This window comes from Hevea brasiliensis, chromosome 9 (genome assembly GCF_030052815.1).
Source record: "Hevea brasiliensis isolate MT/VB/25A 57/8 chromosome 9, ASM3005281v1, whole genome shotgun sequence".
In the NCBI taxonomy this organism is placed as follows: domain Eukaryota; kingdom Viridiplantae; phylum Streptophyta; class Magnoliopsida; order Malpighiales; family Euphorbiaceae; genus Hevea; species Hevea brasiliensis.
Window position 1 is genome coordinate 76,521,233 of NC_079501.1, and position 15,879 is coordinate 76,537,111.

The following is a 15,879-nucleotide window of genomic DNA, read 5'->3' on the forward strand; positions in this document are numbered from 1 at the left end:
TACCATTTTTACAAGTTGGCATTCATTGCCAAAATGCTTCAAGCATCACTGTATGCAAAATGTCAAATTCTCAATTTTTGTGTGCTAGATTGGTCTAGCTTAAAGTCCTATTTCCCTTGGTTTTTAGCTTCTGGTCAAAGAAGCAAAATTGTAGCTCTATGTCTTATTGCACGCGGGGCAAAATTTCAGGTCATTTTGAGTTGTGTAGACCAAGAGATGGTCAATTTGCTAAAGCTGGACAGATTGCACTTTTAGTGCACAATTTGGTCAATTTTTAGGTCACTTTTGGTTCGGCAATTTTTGTACCCGAACTTGTGCAAGCCATTTGACTTGGTTCTGGTCATTTCTGGGCTTTTGTGTCTTCATAAGACTTGTAGATATAGGTCTTAACTATTCATGGTCAAAATTTCAGGTCAATTGGACCTGTTTTGAGTGAGTTATGGCCTAAACACTAACTACTGCCCAAATGGTCAGTTTTCAGGCCTTAAATGCACTAATCCGGATTTGGTCACTTTTTAAGGTCAGTTTCTAGGCAGAATTTTGGCAACATTTCTACATGAAAGTTGGCCTATTTGGTGTCTAGTTTCACCCCATTTTGGCCTCATACCAATTGGGTTCACAGTTTGGCACTTATGGCCTAATTTAGGTGCTGCCTTCAATACACAACCTGCACAAAGCACATACACTCCCAATTTGATGTTCCTTCTCCTCCTCATTACTACAATATTCAATTAATAACACTTCCATATATATATTGTACACAATTCCAGTAACAATTTTGGGCAGAATATTCAAGTGCTCAATGCACACAATTCACCATTAAGTTCAACATTTACTTCCACCAAAATTCAACATATCTCAATGTCAATATTACACATACACTTCAACATAATCATACTTCAATATCACTTACACTTGCTGCCCACAATTTATCATTAGCATATATCATTAATAACTACATGTTCACACACAAATTCATGCTATTAGGGGCTGCCAAATATGGCAGTTTGCTCAAGGCATCAAAGTTTCATTTCACACCCTTAATTCAAACACTACATGCATATACTCAGATACAAACTTACTACAACTTTCATTTGAATTAATCAACCTTCATTTCCATTCATTAGAAGTAAAAATAACTCAAGCTCAACAAGGGTTCATGGCTGCCGAAAATGAACAAGTCCATTTCTCACTATTTCTTTCATTTCTCTTCACCAAAACACTCACCTCAACCTAAACATAAGCTTTACTAAAGCAAGGGAGAGGTTTTGGACACTTACAACTTTTGAAGCTTATCAAAACTTCACCAAATCTTGCTTTTCTTTTTGCCAATATCTTCCCCAAGGTGAGTATGCAAGCTTTAATGAAGGAAGCAAGTGAAAATGAGGGCTTGATGATGGAGAGAGAGAGCTTCATGCATGGGAGGCCATGGAGGACTTTGAGAGGATCAATTCGGCAAGCTTCTCTCAAGGTTGAAGATGACCCAATTCTGCCCACTAAGGTTTATTTTATGTAGTTTATAATATAGTTAGTGGAGCACTAATGAGTTATTTAATGTTTAATTATATTAAGTTTCCTTTATTTACACATTTACCTCTTTTCTTTCACAATTTACATAATATATCATAATTTAATTTTTCATGACATTTCTAAAGTGTAATATCATTTATTTTTAATGGACATTGAGGTCAAAAGGTAACACTAGGTGTCAAATGACCAAAATATCCCACTTCGGGTTACATTCCTGATTTTTCAGTAACACCGATTTTTATCTGTTTCTCGATTTTTTCATTTTTCTTTGTACTAATTTATTAATTTTTCTTTGATATTTCTAGTGTCAATTACATTTCAATAAACCTTTATCTATGTCCCAAAATTAAATTCCGAGGGTTCCCTGCAGTCCTAGGGTCGGCAACGGCCTTCCCAGTGCGGTCACTCATCGCTGTGGTGCCGGCTCGTTTAACTTAGCTTCATTTTCTCTCTTTCATTTTTGTTTGATTTTTCTTGTATTTTCTTTTTATTTATTTCATCATTATATATGCATTCACTATCATGAAGTGTAGTTCGGACATCTTGACTTACCTAGGCATTATTTGACTACTGGAGCAATTGAACGTACAGAACACGTATAGGGAGGATGTTACATGTCTCGTTGAGTGTGCCAAAATTTGTTTGTTAATTTTTAGCGAAGAACAGTGAAAATGCATGGAATTGAGATAGGTGTCCACTGGATGTGCTAAAAATTATTTCATTCAGAAAATAATATCTTGACTTTTTCACAGCTTACAATTAGCGGACGTGCCAGATACAGAGTGTTATCACCTAATTTGCACTTTAACTTCTAAAATCAAAAGAATGTAAAAATTGATTTTTACTGTGTACAGTTTCGTCAATCTCACAAGTAATTAAATTAAAAAGACTGATTTGATTAATTACAAAATAAGTACAAGACTGAAAATTAAATGCAAAGACTTGAAAAAATAAAAACTTGTAAAAATAAAAGATTTATTAGACTACTAAAATCCTATTTATATTATTTAATTGAATTGTTAGAAGTTTTCACATTACTCGTTGACATTTATAGCTCTCCTAGAAAAATTTTAAATACCTACTTTCAGATTCTGCAGTTGGCAGCAGCTACCTATCTACTATTTTCTAACCATAAAACAATTAATAACTTCCTATATCTTATTTAACTATCAGAAAATTTATTCAAATACTTATTTAATAATCTTCTTAGGTCATTAATTAATTAAATTAATAAAATAAAATTAATTTTATAAAAAATTAATTTAATTAAATCTTAAATTAAAAATAAATAAATAAATAATTAATTATTTTAATATAAATAAATTATATTAAATTATTAAATAAAAAACACATTATTTAAAATATGAATTTAAAATAATTAATAAATTAATATCATTTGAAGTTCATTTTAAATATTTAACTCCATTAAAGTGATTATTAAAAATTGAAATGAGCGAATTTTAGATTGGATTTTAGTATCAATTTTGAATGAACGAATGTGTGTGTGTGTATATATATATATATACCAACTTTGAATGAATGAAAGTGTGTGTATATATACATACATTCATTTATTCAAAGTTGATACTAAAATCAAACCTTAATTCGCTCATTTCAATTTTTACATAAATATAATATAAAGTTAATATTTATTAAGATACTAATCTTTTGAGGTAACATAAATCTGAATAAGCATGCTTCCATTAAAGAATCGGGAAGACATTCAAAACAATCCAGAGGGACATCTCAGCCCTTTGAAATCTACAAAAATTGATCTCTGAATAAACAGATCAAAGTCAACACGCGCAGAGATCCCAAATTATAAACATAATATGCAATATTCACCCACAACCTATCTTTAACAACATCCATAAAATCTGGAATTCACTATACTATTGTTTATGGAGAAGATTGAGAGCCTGAGAGAGCTGATCCATGAGAGAGAGGATTCGTGCGTTGTATGCACGCGCTTGATTGACGCCCTCAGCCTCAAGCTCACCCAGCTGTAAGCAGAGCCTTTCCTCCGCTTCCTCCGCCACTCTCAGCCTCTCCCAAGCCCTCCGTAGGTCTTCTCTCATCTGATCTTCCCTCTCCTTGCTTTCCTTTAAAGCTCTTTCCAGCTCCTCGTTTCGCTTCTCTAGCTGCTGCTGTTGCTGCTCCTGCTTGGCTACACCCATTTTGTATTTTCCTCTTCTCAATCTTTATTTGTTGGGTTGGTTCAACTTGGAGCTTATCTTTATAGACTTCATTCACCATGTCCAGGTTCAATGAATCTAGTCTCCCTTCTTTTTCGTCTCTGGTGCTTACGCATTTGCGATGCTGTATTGAATTGTTTTTATTTTTATTTTTATTTCACTAAAAGTCAACGTCTGACTTGACGTTTCTTTGCAAAATAAAATTGGTGACCTTTCTTTGTGGGAATGGGCGGGTCCTATCATTTTATGTACATATGTTGGACTTCGTCCCCCATTTCTTTGCTTTCACAACGTCCAAAACAATGTACAGCCAGTTAAGTAACAATCTTTTTGCAAATTAATAATTACAAAAATTTTAACTTTTAAATTTATTTCCTAAAAAATAAAATAAAAAATACCTCAATTTAAAAGAAATACTTTTATTTATTAGAAAAAAAAGTCTTTAAACTCTATAAAATATTTTAATTGTTATTCCGTTTAAATTCATTAAAATTCAAAAAAAGAAAGATTATTAACCTAAATTATCTATAAAATAGATTAAATAAACTAAAAATTGATCATATGCATTTCACATGACTCACGGACATTATCAAATCGTCCGCTTCATCCAGGTTGGCTCCAAAGTCCTGAAGGAGAAGCTCAAATGGTGCTATTGCATCGTAGGCGTCAACCTCCTCTAGTCATAGGTGCTATGCAAGAAAATGGAGCAGATACTTGCTTCTCTTGAAGGCAAGCCTGGATTTGGAGCATAAGTTATTTGATCTTCACATTTCAAAGAATACAACACACTCTCCACCTAGGACGCACGGAAACGGGAGGCGGGAGCGTTTCCCCGTTCTGGAAACGTTTCCTTGCCGGAAACGTTAGGACACGGCGAGGAAACGTCTCCGGGCCGTTTCCGTAATTCCTTGAAATCGAAAACGCGTTTCCTTCGCCGGACACGCGTTTCTTAAAAAAAAAAAAAAAAAAAAGTCGCGCACCTCCAGAAAGAAAGGAGAAGGCAAAGAAAAAAGAAGAAGAAGAGGAGGAGAAGGAGGAGGTGTACCTGGTGGGGGCAACATGCCGGCGATGGTAGGTGACTGGTCCCCGATGGCGCTGCCGCACTGCTCCTTCTTGGATGGCTCTCTCCTTCCCCGAATCCTAATACGTTATTTCCTATTTGAAAATTTTTTTTAATCATTATTATTTTTTTTATTCAATTTTCACTTTATCAAAACTTTAAAGTATTTTAATATTAATTTTATTATTCTATATATTTATTATTTCATTTATTTATAATTATAAATATATAAATAATCTAATTAATTAATCAAATAATTAATTTTATTATTTTTTTCTTTTTTTAATATTTAAATTTGTTATAATTAGGACTTTCAAATTCACATATATATATATATATATATATATATATATATATATATATATATATATATATATTTTTTTTTTTTTTTTATATTTACGCGTTTCCCCACGTTTCCGTTTCCTATATTTTTTAAAATGCCGTTTCCCCGTGTCCGTTTCCGCGTTTCCGTTTCCGTGCTACATAGCTCTCCACCGGGGAAAAAAAGAGAAATGTAAGCATCTCTTAACTTCGATTTTGTATTCAGTGGCGGGGTAAGATGCAACATTTCATGTAAAATCTCCCTAACTGTATCTTCTGATTTTGTGATCCAATATTGATTGTATTCTATTTTGTATGAATGATATAAATTACTTTATATGAGTATGTCTCTAGATTAATAAAAAAAAAGGTTGCATTGGTTTTCGTGGAGAAGCTAAAAACAACTGTGCCAATGGGTGCGATTGTTGCAGAGACATTGACAGAGATTAGAGATCCTTAAGAGGCAATATGTGAGGCAGTAGAAAAGCACAACATCCAACTTCCTGTATTAGGCAGTCATAGCCGGCGTGCTATACAGAGGGCTTCCTGTTCAGGTTGTGAAAAAACCAGTTTAAGAACTTTGCTAAATTGTGGTTCCTAGAAGACAGTAAGTTCAAATTTTATGTTTGGTATTATCAAATTCTGTTGTGTGCTAATTAGGAAAGAATCGCTGAAGATGTGTTGGTTGATATGGTTGAGATTCAGGTTTTCTCAAACTTTGTAATTTATCAAATATGAAATAAATGCAGTTATTAGAAAAAAAAAAAAGAAAAAAAAAAAGAGGTAACTAAATTTAGAAGAAGGTATACTCTGGAAGTTGGGGGAAGGCAATGGATTGCTGTCATGTGTTTGCTTAATCTGGATTTCTGGTTTTGCACGTACCATATTTGCATGGAGAAAATAGAACACATATCTCCCCAATTCTGTTGCTTGGTGTTTTTAAAATTTTTGTAGATACTGCTGCACTACAAAAAAATAATTAGTTTTGCCGTTGATTATTGCAATCGATTGAAATCGGTTGTTATTAGCAATTAATTTTATAACCGATTTGTGATTTCAATTTTTTCTAATAAAATAATTAGTTTTAAAAAAAATTAATAACTAATTCAAGAATTGGTTGCTAAATCGATTGTTATTAGCAACTGATTTATAATTAGTTGATAAAATCGGTTGTTATTAGCAACCAATTTATATTGATTGTTAAATCAGTTGCTAATCTTTATTAGAAAAAACTTAAATATATAATTGATAACCGATTTTAAAATTGGTTGTTATTAGTAACCGATTAAAAAATCAGTTACTAAAATTTATTAATAATAGCAACTGATTTTAAAATTAGTTACTAATAGTAATTGATTTAGGGAATTAGTTGCTAAATTTTTAAAGAATTATTTTAATTGGCTCCAGAATTAGCAACCAATTTGCAATTAATCGGTTATTAAAATCGATTATTATTTGTAACCGATTCCTTATTGATTGCTAATAGCAATTGATTTTTACAACTAATTATAAATCAGTTGCTAAATTTTTTTTCTCCAAAGATTGCTATCCAATTTTTTTTTTCTTTTTTTGATTTGCAACCGAATTTCGAATTAGTTGCTAAAAGCAACCGATTTTTGCAACTGATTTTTGCAACAAAATGAATTTTTCCCAAAAATTCCTACTCAATTTTTTTGTCTTCTTTTTTTTTATTTACAATCGATTTGTGAATCAGTTGCTAATAATAATCGATTTTTATAACCGATTAAAATCGATTGCTATCAGCAATCGATTTTACAACTGATTTTTTTTCCAAAATTTTCGCTTAATTTTTTATTTTATTTTTTTATTATTAACCGATTTTTGAAACCGATAAAAATTGGTTGCTTAGTAACCAATTTTTTCTCCTTAAAAATTTTCACTAATTTTTTTTATTTTAATTTGTAACCGATTTACAAATTGGTTGCTAACAACAATCGATTTCTACAACCGATTGAAATCGGTTGCTATTAGTAATCGATTTTATAAACTAATTGCAAATCGATTGCAAAATTTTCTATCAAAAAATTATTGTGTAATTTTTAAAAGAAATTAGCAACCGACAAACAGCTGCTAAAATCAATTGTCAATTCGCTTATATAAACTACTACTCATTTTCTTTTCTCACTATTCATTTTCTTTCTCACTAATCATTTTTCCTCTCTTTCTTCCATTTTTTCACATTTTCTTTATCTTCTTTTTCATTCTCATCTTTTTTATTTATCATTTTTTCTTTTCTAATATATTTTTTTCATCATTTTTTTCTTCTCATCTATTTTTTTATCATTGTTTTCTTTCTCATCTTTTTTCTTCTTTATCTTTTTTTTCCTCTTTTTTATTTAATTTATTTTTTTCATAAAATAACAATTTTTATACAAATATATATATGTGTGCATGTGGGGTAATTTTTTTTAGGAATTTATCTCATACATATGTTTTTATATTTAATTTTTGTTAATATTTTTTATAATAGTTATTATTAGTAATTTTTATAATATTTTTATATTAATTTTAGCACTAATTTTCATTAACAATTTATTATTTTAGTAATCTTTGAAATTTTTATTTATTTGAATTTTTATTTTTTACTTGAAAATTTAATTTTTTATAATTTTTTTTTTAAATTAGCAACCGACTTTTTTATTGTTAAGTTAATTAGTTACAAATAGCAACCAATTTACAAATTGTTACAAAATTATAAAATTAAAGATATCAAAATTTTTACAACCGATTATATTTCGATTATTATTAGCAACTAATTTCAGTTGCTAAATCGGTTGCTCCTAACAACTGATAGTTTTTTTACTAAAAGTTTTGTTTTTTTAAGTTTAATTAATTTAGTAATCAATTTGGTTGTTGGTTGCTATTTATAACAGATTTGATTATCGGTTACTATTTACAACTAAGTTTATTGCAACCAATTGAATCGATTGCTAAATCGATTGCTAAATCAGTTGCTAAATCGATTTTAATGAATTAGTAATCGATTCAGTTGGATCGGTTGCTATTTTTTTTTTTTTTTTTTTGTAGTGCTAGTTTTTTTTTGTTATTCTGTTTTATTTAAGAGGAAGTATCTCGATTAAGCTAAAGGGAAAGTTAACAGTGCTAGGATTGGGTTTATATATATATATATATACATATATGAAGGTTCACAAAGGCTTAAAAGAGCTTTTTTTACCGATTTATTATATTTTTATTTACTTTATAGATAGAGTAAAATAATAGCCCTCAATTTTTCTAATTTTTACAATTGAAAAATTAAGAGACAAATATATTATTTAGGCGAAATGGTCTAAAAAAATATATAAAACTTTATTATTTTTTACAACTATACCATGAATTTTTTCTTTTAACGATTTTACCCTGAATATTGATAATAGTTTATTGCATTGTTTCAATAGTTCAACGTGCAATTACTGAAAAAATTTAGAGTATAATTATAAAAAAAAAATAAAATTTGATATATTTTTTTTCATTTTCCAAATAGAAAATAAATAGAGAATTTTTTTTAAACTAATAAATTGAGGATTTTGTTTGGAGGAAAGCAAAATAAAAGAAATGGAAATGATAATTCAGAAATTTTCACAAGCAGTTTTTTTTATAATTTTTTCTCTAAATTAAAGAAAAAATAATATGAGAAAAATAATATTTATTTTTATTTCTTTTTTTATTTTTTTAAATAAGAAAAATGTATATTCTTTTTTTTTTACGTTATTTTTTAATTTTTTTATATAAAGAGTAGATGAAATATAAGTTCTGCAAAAAACAAATGCTTGCTATTATATCCAAGGGGCCATGACTCTAAAATAATTAAAATACCTTTTTATTTTAATTCCAATGTAAATTTGTACTTATACAAAAATAAAGTTTTTATATTGTTAATCTTCAAAATATTTATTATTAGTGAAATACAATAATTTAACAATTTTAATTTAATATTGTTCATAAACTTTATTTTATATTTTTTTTATAAAAATTATTTTTATATTATTTATTTACTTTTAATAAGTGTCATATTCATCAATAAAACAAGAGATCAGTTTTATTATTTATCATAGTTGGCAAGTATTTTATTTAATTGATGAAATGAAATGGTGCAGCTGCGGCTATGTTTATTCCAGTGGGGCCAAGAGGTTGTCAAGATCAACAGATTTGGATTTATGAAAACTCTAGCAGTTACTTTGTGAAAGCGGGTTTTAAGCTGTTGGTGAAGAATAGAATTGATGATATGAATCATGTGCCAAGGAATTCTCTCCAAATTTCAAGTCAAGTTTGGTCTAAAACTTGGAAGTTGCCTCTGATGCCGAAGATTAGAATTTTCCTATGGAAGGCTTTGCATAATGCTCTTCCAGTCAGTGAAAATTTAGTGAGGAAGGGGATTAAAGTTTTTCCTAATTGTCCTATGTAATTTTGATAAGGTTAGAAATGAAGCAGTGTTTGAGCAGCATGTTTTGGAAATTGTAGATCATCCTATGTTGCAAAGGAGTGTTAATGATGCTCGGGAACAAGGGGGGAGTGGGTGGTTTTGCCTGCCTGTCTGTTATGTTAAGATCAATTGTGATGTAGCGTGGAACGAAGGGTCTTCTTTAGTAGCAGCAGCAGTCATCTGCAGAAACAATGAGGGTGAAATCATTGAAGGAAAAACAAGGAAATTTGCCAGTGCATTAGCTCTTGCAGGGGAGGCTTTTGTTATGCTCCAGGCTGTTTAGTTAGCTACAATCAGGGGTTTCTCATTGATCATAGTCGAAACTGATGCTCCTAATCTCTTTCAAGCTTTGGAGCCTTTCCCACTGTCATGTTTTGAAAAATTTATGCTACAATTGGTGCTATAAAAAAGAGAGCTGAAGAGTTGCATCAAGTGGAATTTAAGCTCATCAAAAGGAATGAAAATGAAGCGGCTTACCATCTTGCAAAACTCCGCTGTAAGAATGAATTATTGAATAATTGGCTTGTGAATGTTCCTATTTCAATTGTTAATATTTGCTTTCGGTATGTTGTGAGGGCCATGTAATGCTTTGTGCAAGACAAAAAAATTTTGTGTTAAATAAAAATTTTAAGAACTCTTTTAAATTTCTATTGATTGTAGACTCAGCCTCTATGAAATTGCATGATGAAAAATTTTCGAACATAAAACTTTACTCCATTTTATAATTGCATCCTGAACTTTATTTTTTTACCATTACACTATAAACTTTTTTTTTTTGTGACAATTGTACACTAAATTATTATAATAGTGTGTGTAATTGTACCTGCTGTTAATCACCCCATTAACAGCAGCATACAATTGCATTGTTATCAATAAAGAAGGTGGTATTTAGGGCTGAGCATAATTTAGTTTAAACTGAAAAAATCGATCAAATTGAACCGAATAAGAAATTTGGTTTGGTTTATTATGTGATTCAGTTCGACTCGATTTTAATTTTTTAAAAAATCAATTTAATCGGTTTGATTTGATTTCCAAAGAAAAAATTAAAAAAACTGAACCAAACCAATATATTTATATTTGGCGTTTATAGATTAAAAGAAAAATTAAAAGAAACTCTTTAATTCCAAAGAAAAAATTAGAAAAAATTAAAAAAACTGAACCAAACCAATATAAATTAAAAGAAGAATAATTATATTTGGCGTTTCTAGATCAATGGTAAAGAAACTCTTCTAATTGCTAGCTTGTGTGTTCGATTCTAAATGCTACCAACATTTTGTCATCCTATTTATAACTTTAACTCTTTATTAAATCTTAGCCATTCATTTTAACTTGATCTCAGCCATTGAACTCATCGTATAAATACATAACTTACTCTCAAAACCCTGTCCTCCCTTCTTTTACTTTGCGTATTGTTCCCAGAAGAGTTTCTAGTCCCATCTCCTTCTCCTCTCTAAGAAGTTGATTCATTCTTCAATTCAATCTTTAATTTTTAATTGATGTAATCATTCTATATATGGGTATTGGTTTCTTTTTTTTTTTTTTTTTTTTTTGAGTTTTGTATTGAAATAATGAGTATTTATTTCCTTGATCATATGAATTTCCTTTTATTTCTTCAAAATTTGATTGAAGCAAGCTTGAAATTTGAAAGAGCTTGAAACCGAATTATTGAACTAAACCAAACCGAATATTTTAGTTTGGTTTGGTTCGGGTCTTTTAATGAAATCGGATCAGTTCATGAAAATTCATGAAATTTGATTTTCAATTCTTTCGGTAATGCTCAGCGCAAGTGGTATTGTTAAAAGAAAAAAATTTTAATATATAATTGTAAAAAAGAGTAAAATTTGAGTTCGGCCTTTTCTCCTATTTTAAGCATATCATGTCTTAGATTTTTTAGTTTCTTTTAAATTTCTATTAACTACAGACTCAGCCTCTATGAAATTATATATTGAAAAATTTTTAAAAATCAAACTTTACTCTTTTTTATAATCATAACCTAAACTTTACTTTTTTATCATTACACCCTAAACTTTTTTTTGGGACAATTGTACCCTGAATTATGAACAATAATGTAATTGTACATGCTATCAACCATCTCATTAATGGCATAAAGCAATTGCATTATTATCAATAATTCAGGGTGAAATTATTAAAAAAAAAAGTTCAAGTTATAATTGTAAAAAAGAGTAAATTTAAGATTTTTTTAGCTCTTTCTTTGATTATTTATGTCACGACCCAATCTATGGGCCAAACTGGCACTAGGACCTGGGCCAGCCTAAAGCCCCCGAGGCCCGTAGTAAGCCTAACTATTCCTCAACCCAACTCTAAGGCCCATTTGGGCCCAATTTCAAGAATTCAATCGGACAGAGTCCGACCATAAAATGGACCATTCAACGGGGAGTTTTTGACTCGCCCGACCTATAAACACAATATATAATAAATTAGAGAGCTCAGCTCACCCTCCACATAATCAAAATGTCATAATTCAAATAGGAGCTCAGCTCCCTCATCCAATCCCATCATGCATACAGTTAATAATTTTACAGGTCCAACATAACTTTTATAATACAGGCCCAAAATAAAAATAAGTGCTTCTAACACATGCGGAGTCTAAAATTTAACTCAATTGTACAAAATACATGAACTACTATTAATGGACCTGCGAAGAAGAAGAGCAGGTTAGCCACAATAAATAATACTCCTGTAGCCTGAAAAAATAGATGAACAGGAGTGAGCGTTCAACTCAGAGAGTAAAATACCAATTTTAATCATAACCTCTATAATTATCTAAAACTAATGCACCATGTGGAGTGAAATGCAATATCGTCATAATTTTCATATCATAACAGCAAAAAGGTAATTTGGAGCACTCACACACCCAACACTGTCAAGCAACACATATATGGGAGCTGATCCCCTATACAGCCCTCTTAATCCAACATCTGAAAGCAAGTGTCTCTCAAGCCGGACTTTTGCTTAATAAACCAAATGCGGAGTCACAGCGAGTGTCTCTCAAGCCGTGTCTACCTCGAAGGACTGGGTCTCAGCGAGTGTCACTCAAGCCATGTCTACCCGTCCTATCCATATCCAATACTATACCACACGCACGCCATGCACACACACTGCTCCAAATTACCACAAACAACATCCATGGTACTTCAACAATTATGAATGCAATATAAAACATGCCTAGTGTTTAACTACATAGATACATATTTATAAGTGATGCATGGGAATGCTTGAACATATAATAATATCTAAATTACAATTAAAATTAATATTTTACTCACAAACTTGAACTGAGGTCATTGCGACAGCTGGGCAGAGGAGGAAGGCTGTCCCGGCTCACCTGACAATTTCATTGTAATTATTTAATATATTTGACTCAATACAAGTTTAGAAAAGACTAAAGACACCCTAAGTTGTGCTGAAAATCCGGCAGAGTCTCCCCTATACCTATGACCTACCCAACCTGCAAAAATGGTTCAAATAACACTTCTAAACTCAACCCATATCTCATCATCATTATATGGCCCCTCTTGGGCCCTCCAAACCAAGTAATAATCTCAACATCAGACAACTCAATTATAAGACTTTAAAACTAATATTTTTCAAAAACTATCCAAACTAACTTTAAAAATTCTATGAACCTGTCCCGCGGTCCCTAACAATATTATAAGACTATTGCAATATGAATCGTAATTTTCTTATCATCCACGAATATTTTATAAATTTTATTCTAACCCATTATAAGGCAAAAATTGAGTAATGTAGAGTTCCAGTTTACCTATGCCAAATCTGACAACTGGAATGCGTCTAGAACGTCTGAAAACAGTGGGGTAGCCTATAATCTTGACCCGGTTCTGAAATGGTTCCAGCAGCTTATTTGCTCGGCCCGAAATTGCAGATCCGGGCGACGATCGAATTTTCACGAAATGAAAGTACATACGCGAAGTCTACAATACCAAAGTTAGAATAAAAAAAAATATATAAAATAATTATTTGAAAATTAGGGATGTTACATATGATATCTTAGATTTTTTAGTTGGCCTTGTATCTTCAGCGCTAATCCTAAATAGCAGAGCTATCCATTTCTCCAGTGTAATTATTTTCAAGGATTCACGCGGAAAAGATGGAAACTTTTTTTGTTTAATTTGAGATATGATAATGATGATGGATCATTTAGTTTTGCGTCCGTTTGTTCTGTGAAAATAATTTATATGTAAAAAATTCTCTCAATTATAAATATTTTTTAAGAAAATATTTTTAATTAAAATATTTATCATTATTTAATTATAAAATTAAATTAATAATATGTATTTATGTCTCATATGAATAAATGTTTATATTTTTTAAAATTGTTAAAATTTAAAAAATTACGTCTTTCTTTAAAAAGGTAAAGTTTTTTTTAAATGTCTTAATTTTTTTAATTAAAAAAATATTTTTTATTAATTTATTTTATTAAGTAATTCAAAGTTAAAAATACGAAAAAATAATATTTTTTTACAAAACAAACCGCAAATTGTCAATAGCTAATCACAAACTCATGTTTGGAGCATATATAATAAAAACATAAATAAGTAAATATAAAAAATCTTATATAAATGAAGGAAAATTTTATTTATTCTCTCTTTTATTTTTATTTAATTTTTTTGGTTCTATATGAAAGTGTAATTATAATAATTAAAATTAAAATAAATGATTTAAAAATTATTTTGAGCTTACTTGTACATCTTTTATAAAATTTTCGACCTATTTTTTTAGTGGTTTTTCCACCGTGCATGATTTTCACCTATAAATCATTGACAATTTTAATCTTAAACAGAAAATTTTGAATAAATCATGTAAAATAATAAAAATTTCGTTGAATTAAACATACAAAGAGACGAATTCAGCATTGTCCCTTTCTCTTTTTTTTTCTTCATTCAAATTCAACGCCTGACGCCCTGACTTTTAATTGCACAAATAAGTTGGCGACTTTTTCGTGTCCTGGGAATGGGCCGCTCTTATTATTTTATACTTTTATTTACGTCAAAATAATTAATTTTATTTATTAATTATTTTTATAATTAAAATTTATTAAATTAAATTTTTTAATAATTAATTTAATTAATTTTATTTTTAAAAGCTTGATGAGAGTTAATAAATAAAATAAATATCAAAAAAATTTATTAAGAGTGGGTGGTTAACTAGAAGAGCAGTTTAAAGAAGTTATAAGGAATTAATGGAAATTACAAGAATGAGTAATTACCTTCCATCATCTGCAAAACTTGAAAGTAACTCTTCAGATTCTTTCAAGTACTTGCAGAGATTATAAATATTAGATAGACATTAATGTAAAGAGCCCGAACAACTTAATCCAATAATACAACTAAATTTAGTAGTCTATTTATCCTTTGCTTTTATTGTCATTTACTTTTTCCAAAATCAAAGCACTTTGCAATTTTTGACATACTTGCCTTCAATTATCTTTGAGATTAATGAAGTTGCGTTTAGTTTAGTCAATTCCCACAACAATTTGTCCAAGAAGTCAGTTGTGTATTTAAATAATTACTCAATATCTGACATGACTACAAATCACAAGCCATAAGCCAGTCAAAATTATTTTTCAAAAGAAAAAGTTCTATGGTTGATTTTGCCCCATGTCTTTCCTTACGCAAGGTCCAAAACAATGTACAGAAAATAATAATCATTTGGGTAAATTAATAATTACAAAAATTTTATTTTTAAAAGATAAAATAAATAATACTTCAATTTAAAAGAAATCCTTTCATTATTCTATCACCTTTTTCACTTTCTAGGCCATTAAAAAATTAAGAAACTAATATATCATTTAAGAGACTAAAATTAGATTTTTTTTATAGAAAATATGAGTGCTTTCATTAAATGAAAATAAAATATAAATTTAAAGTATAAAACTTCACACTGTTATAATTTTGTACAAAAAAATTTAAAATAAACTATTTTTACGAAAATAATAGTAATTATTTATCTTGATTTAAATGATCTAATCATATTAACAGAACATTTGAGTTGGACATTGTAATGACTCAGCTAGAGCGCCATTATCAGTGTTAAGGAATGGGTCAACTTAAGACTGCCAGAACCCTTAGTAAGTCTAAAACTTGTCAAGACATCACTTTATCATACAGGGATTCTTAACTCAAGCAATTCAATAACAACTATACTTTAGCATACCATATGTAGCATTTAACATCTCATAAAAACTAGCTTCAAATTTGAGTCTCAACATCATTCTCATGAATGCTAAAGTTTAGGTGTGTTATTGATGAACATAATAAGTATAAAGAGTGCTTTGAAGTTCAAAGGAA

The 15,879-nt window shown here is 29.5% G+C and overlaps 1 protein-coding gene across 1 annotated transcript; it reads right to left on the minus strand.

The window, feature by feature from the left end:
• Positions 1-3,209: 3,209 nt before the first annotated feature.
• Positions 3,210-3,750, minus strand: LOC110666810 (protein RESPONSE TO LOW SULFUR 3). The gene has a single exon (XM_021827435.2). It carries the CDS (start codon positions 3,705-3,707, stop codon positions 3,423-3,425), a length of 285 nt encoding a protein of 94 aa, XP_021683127.2. The 5' UTR covers positions 3,708-3,750; the 3' UTR covers positions 3,210-3,422.
• Between the last annotated feature and the right edge of the window lie 12,129 nt (positions 3,751-15,879).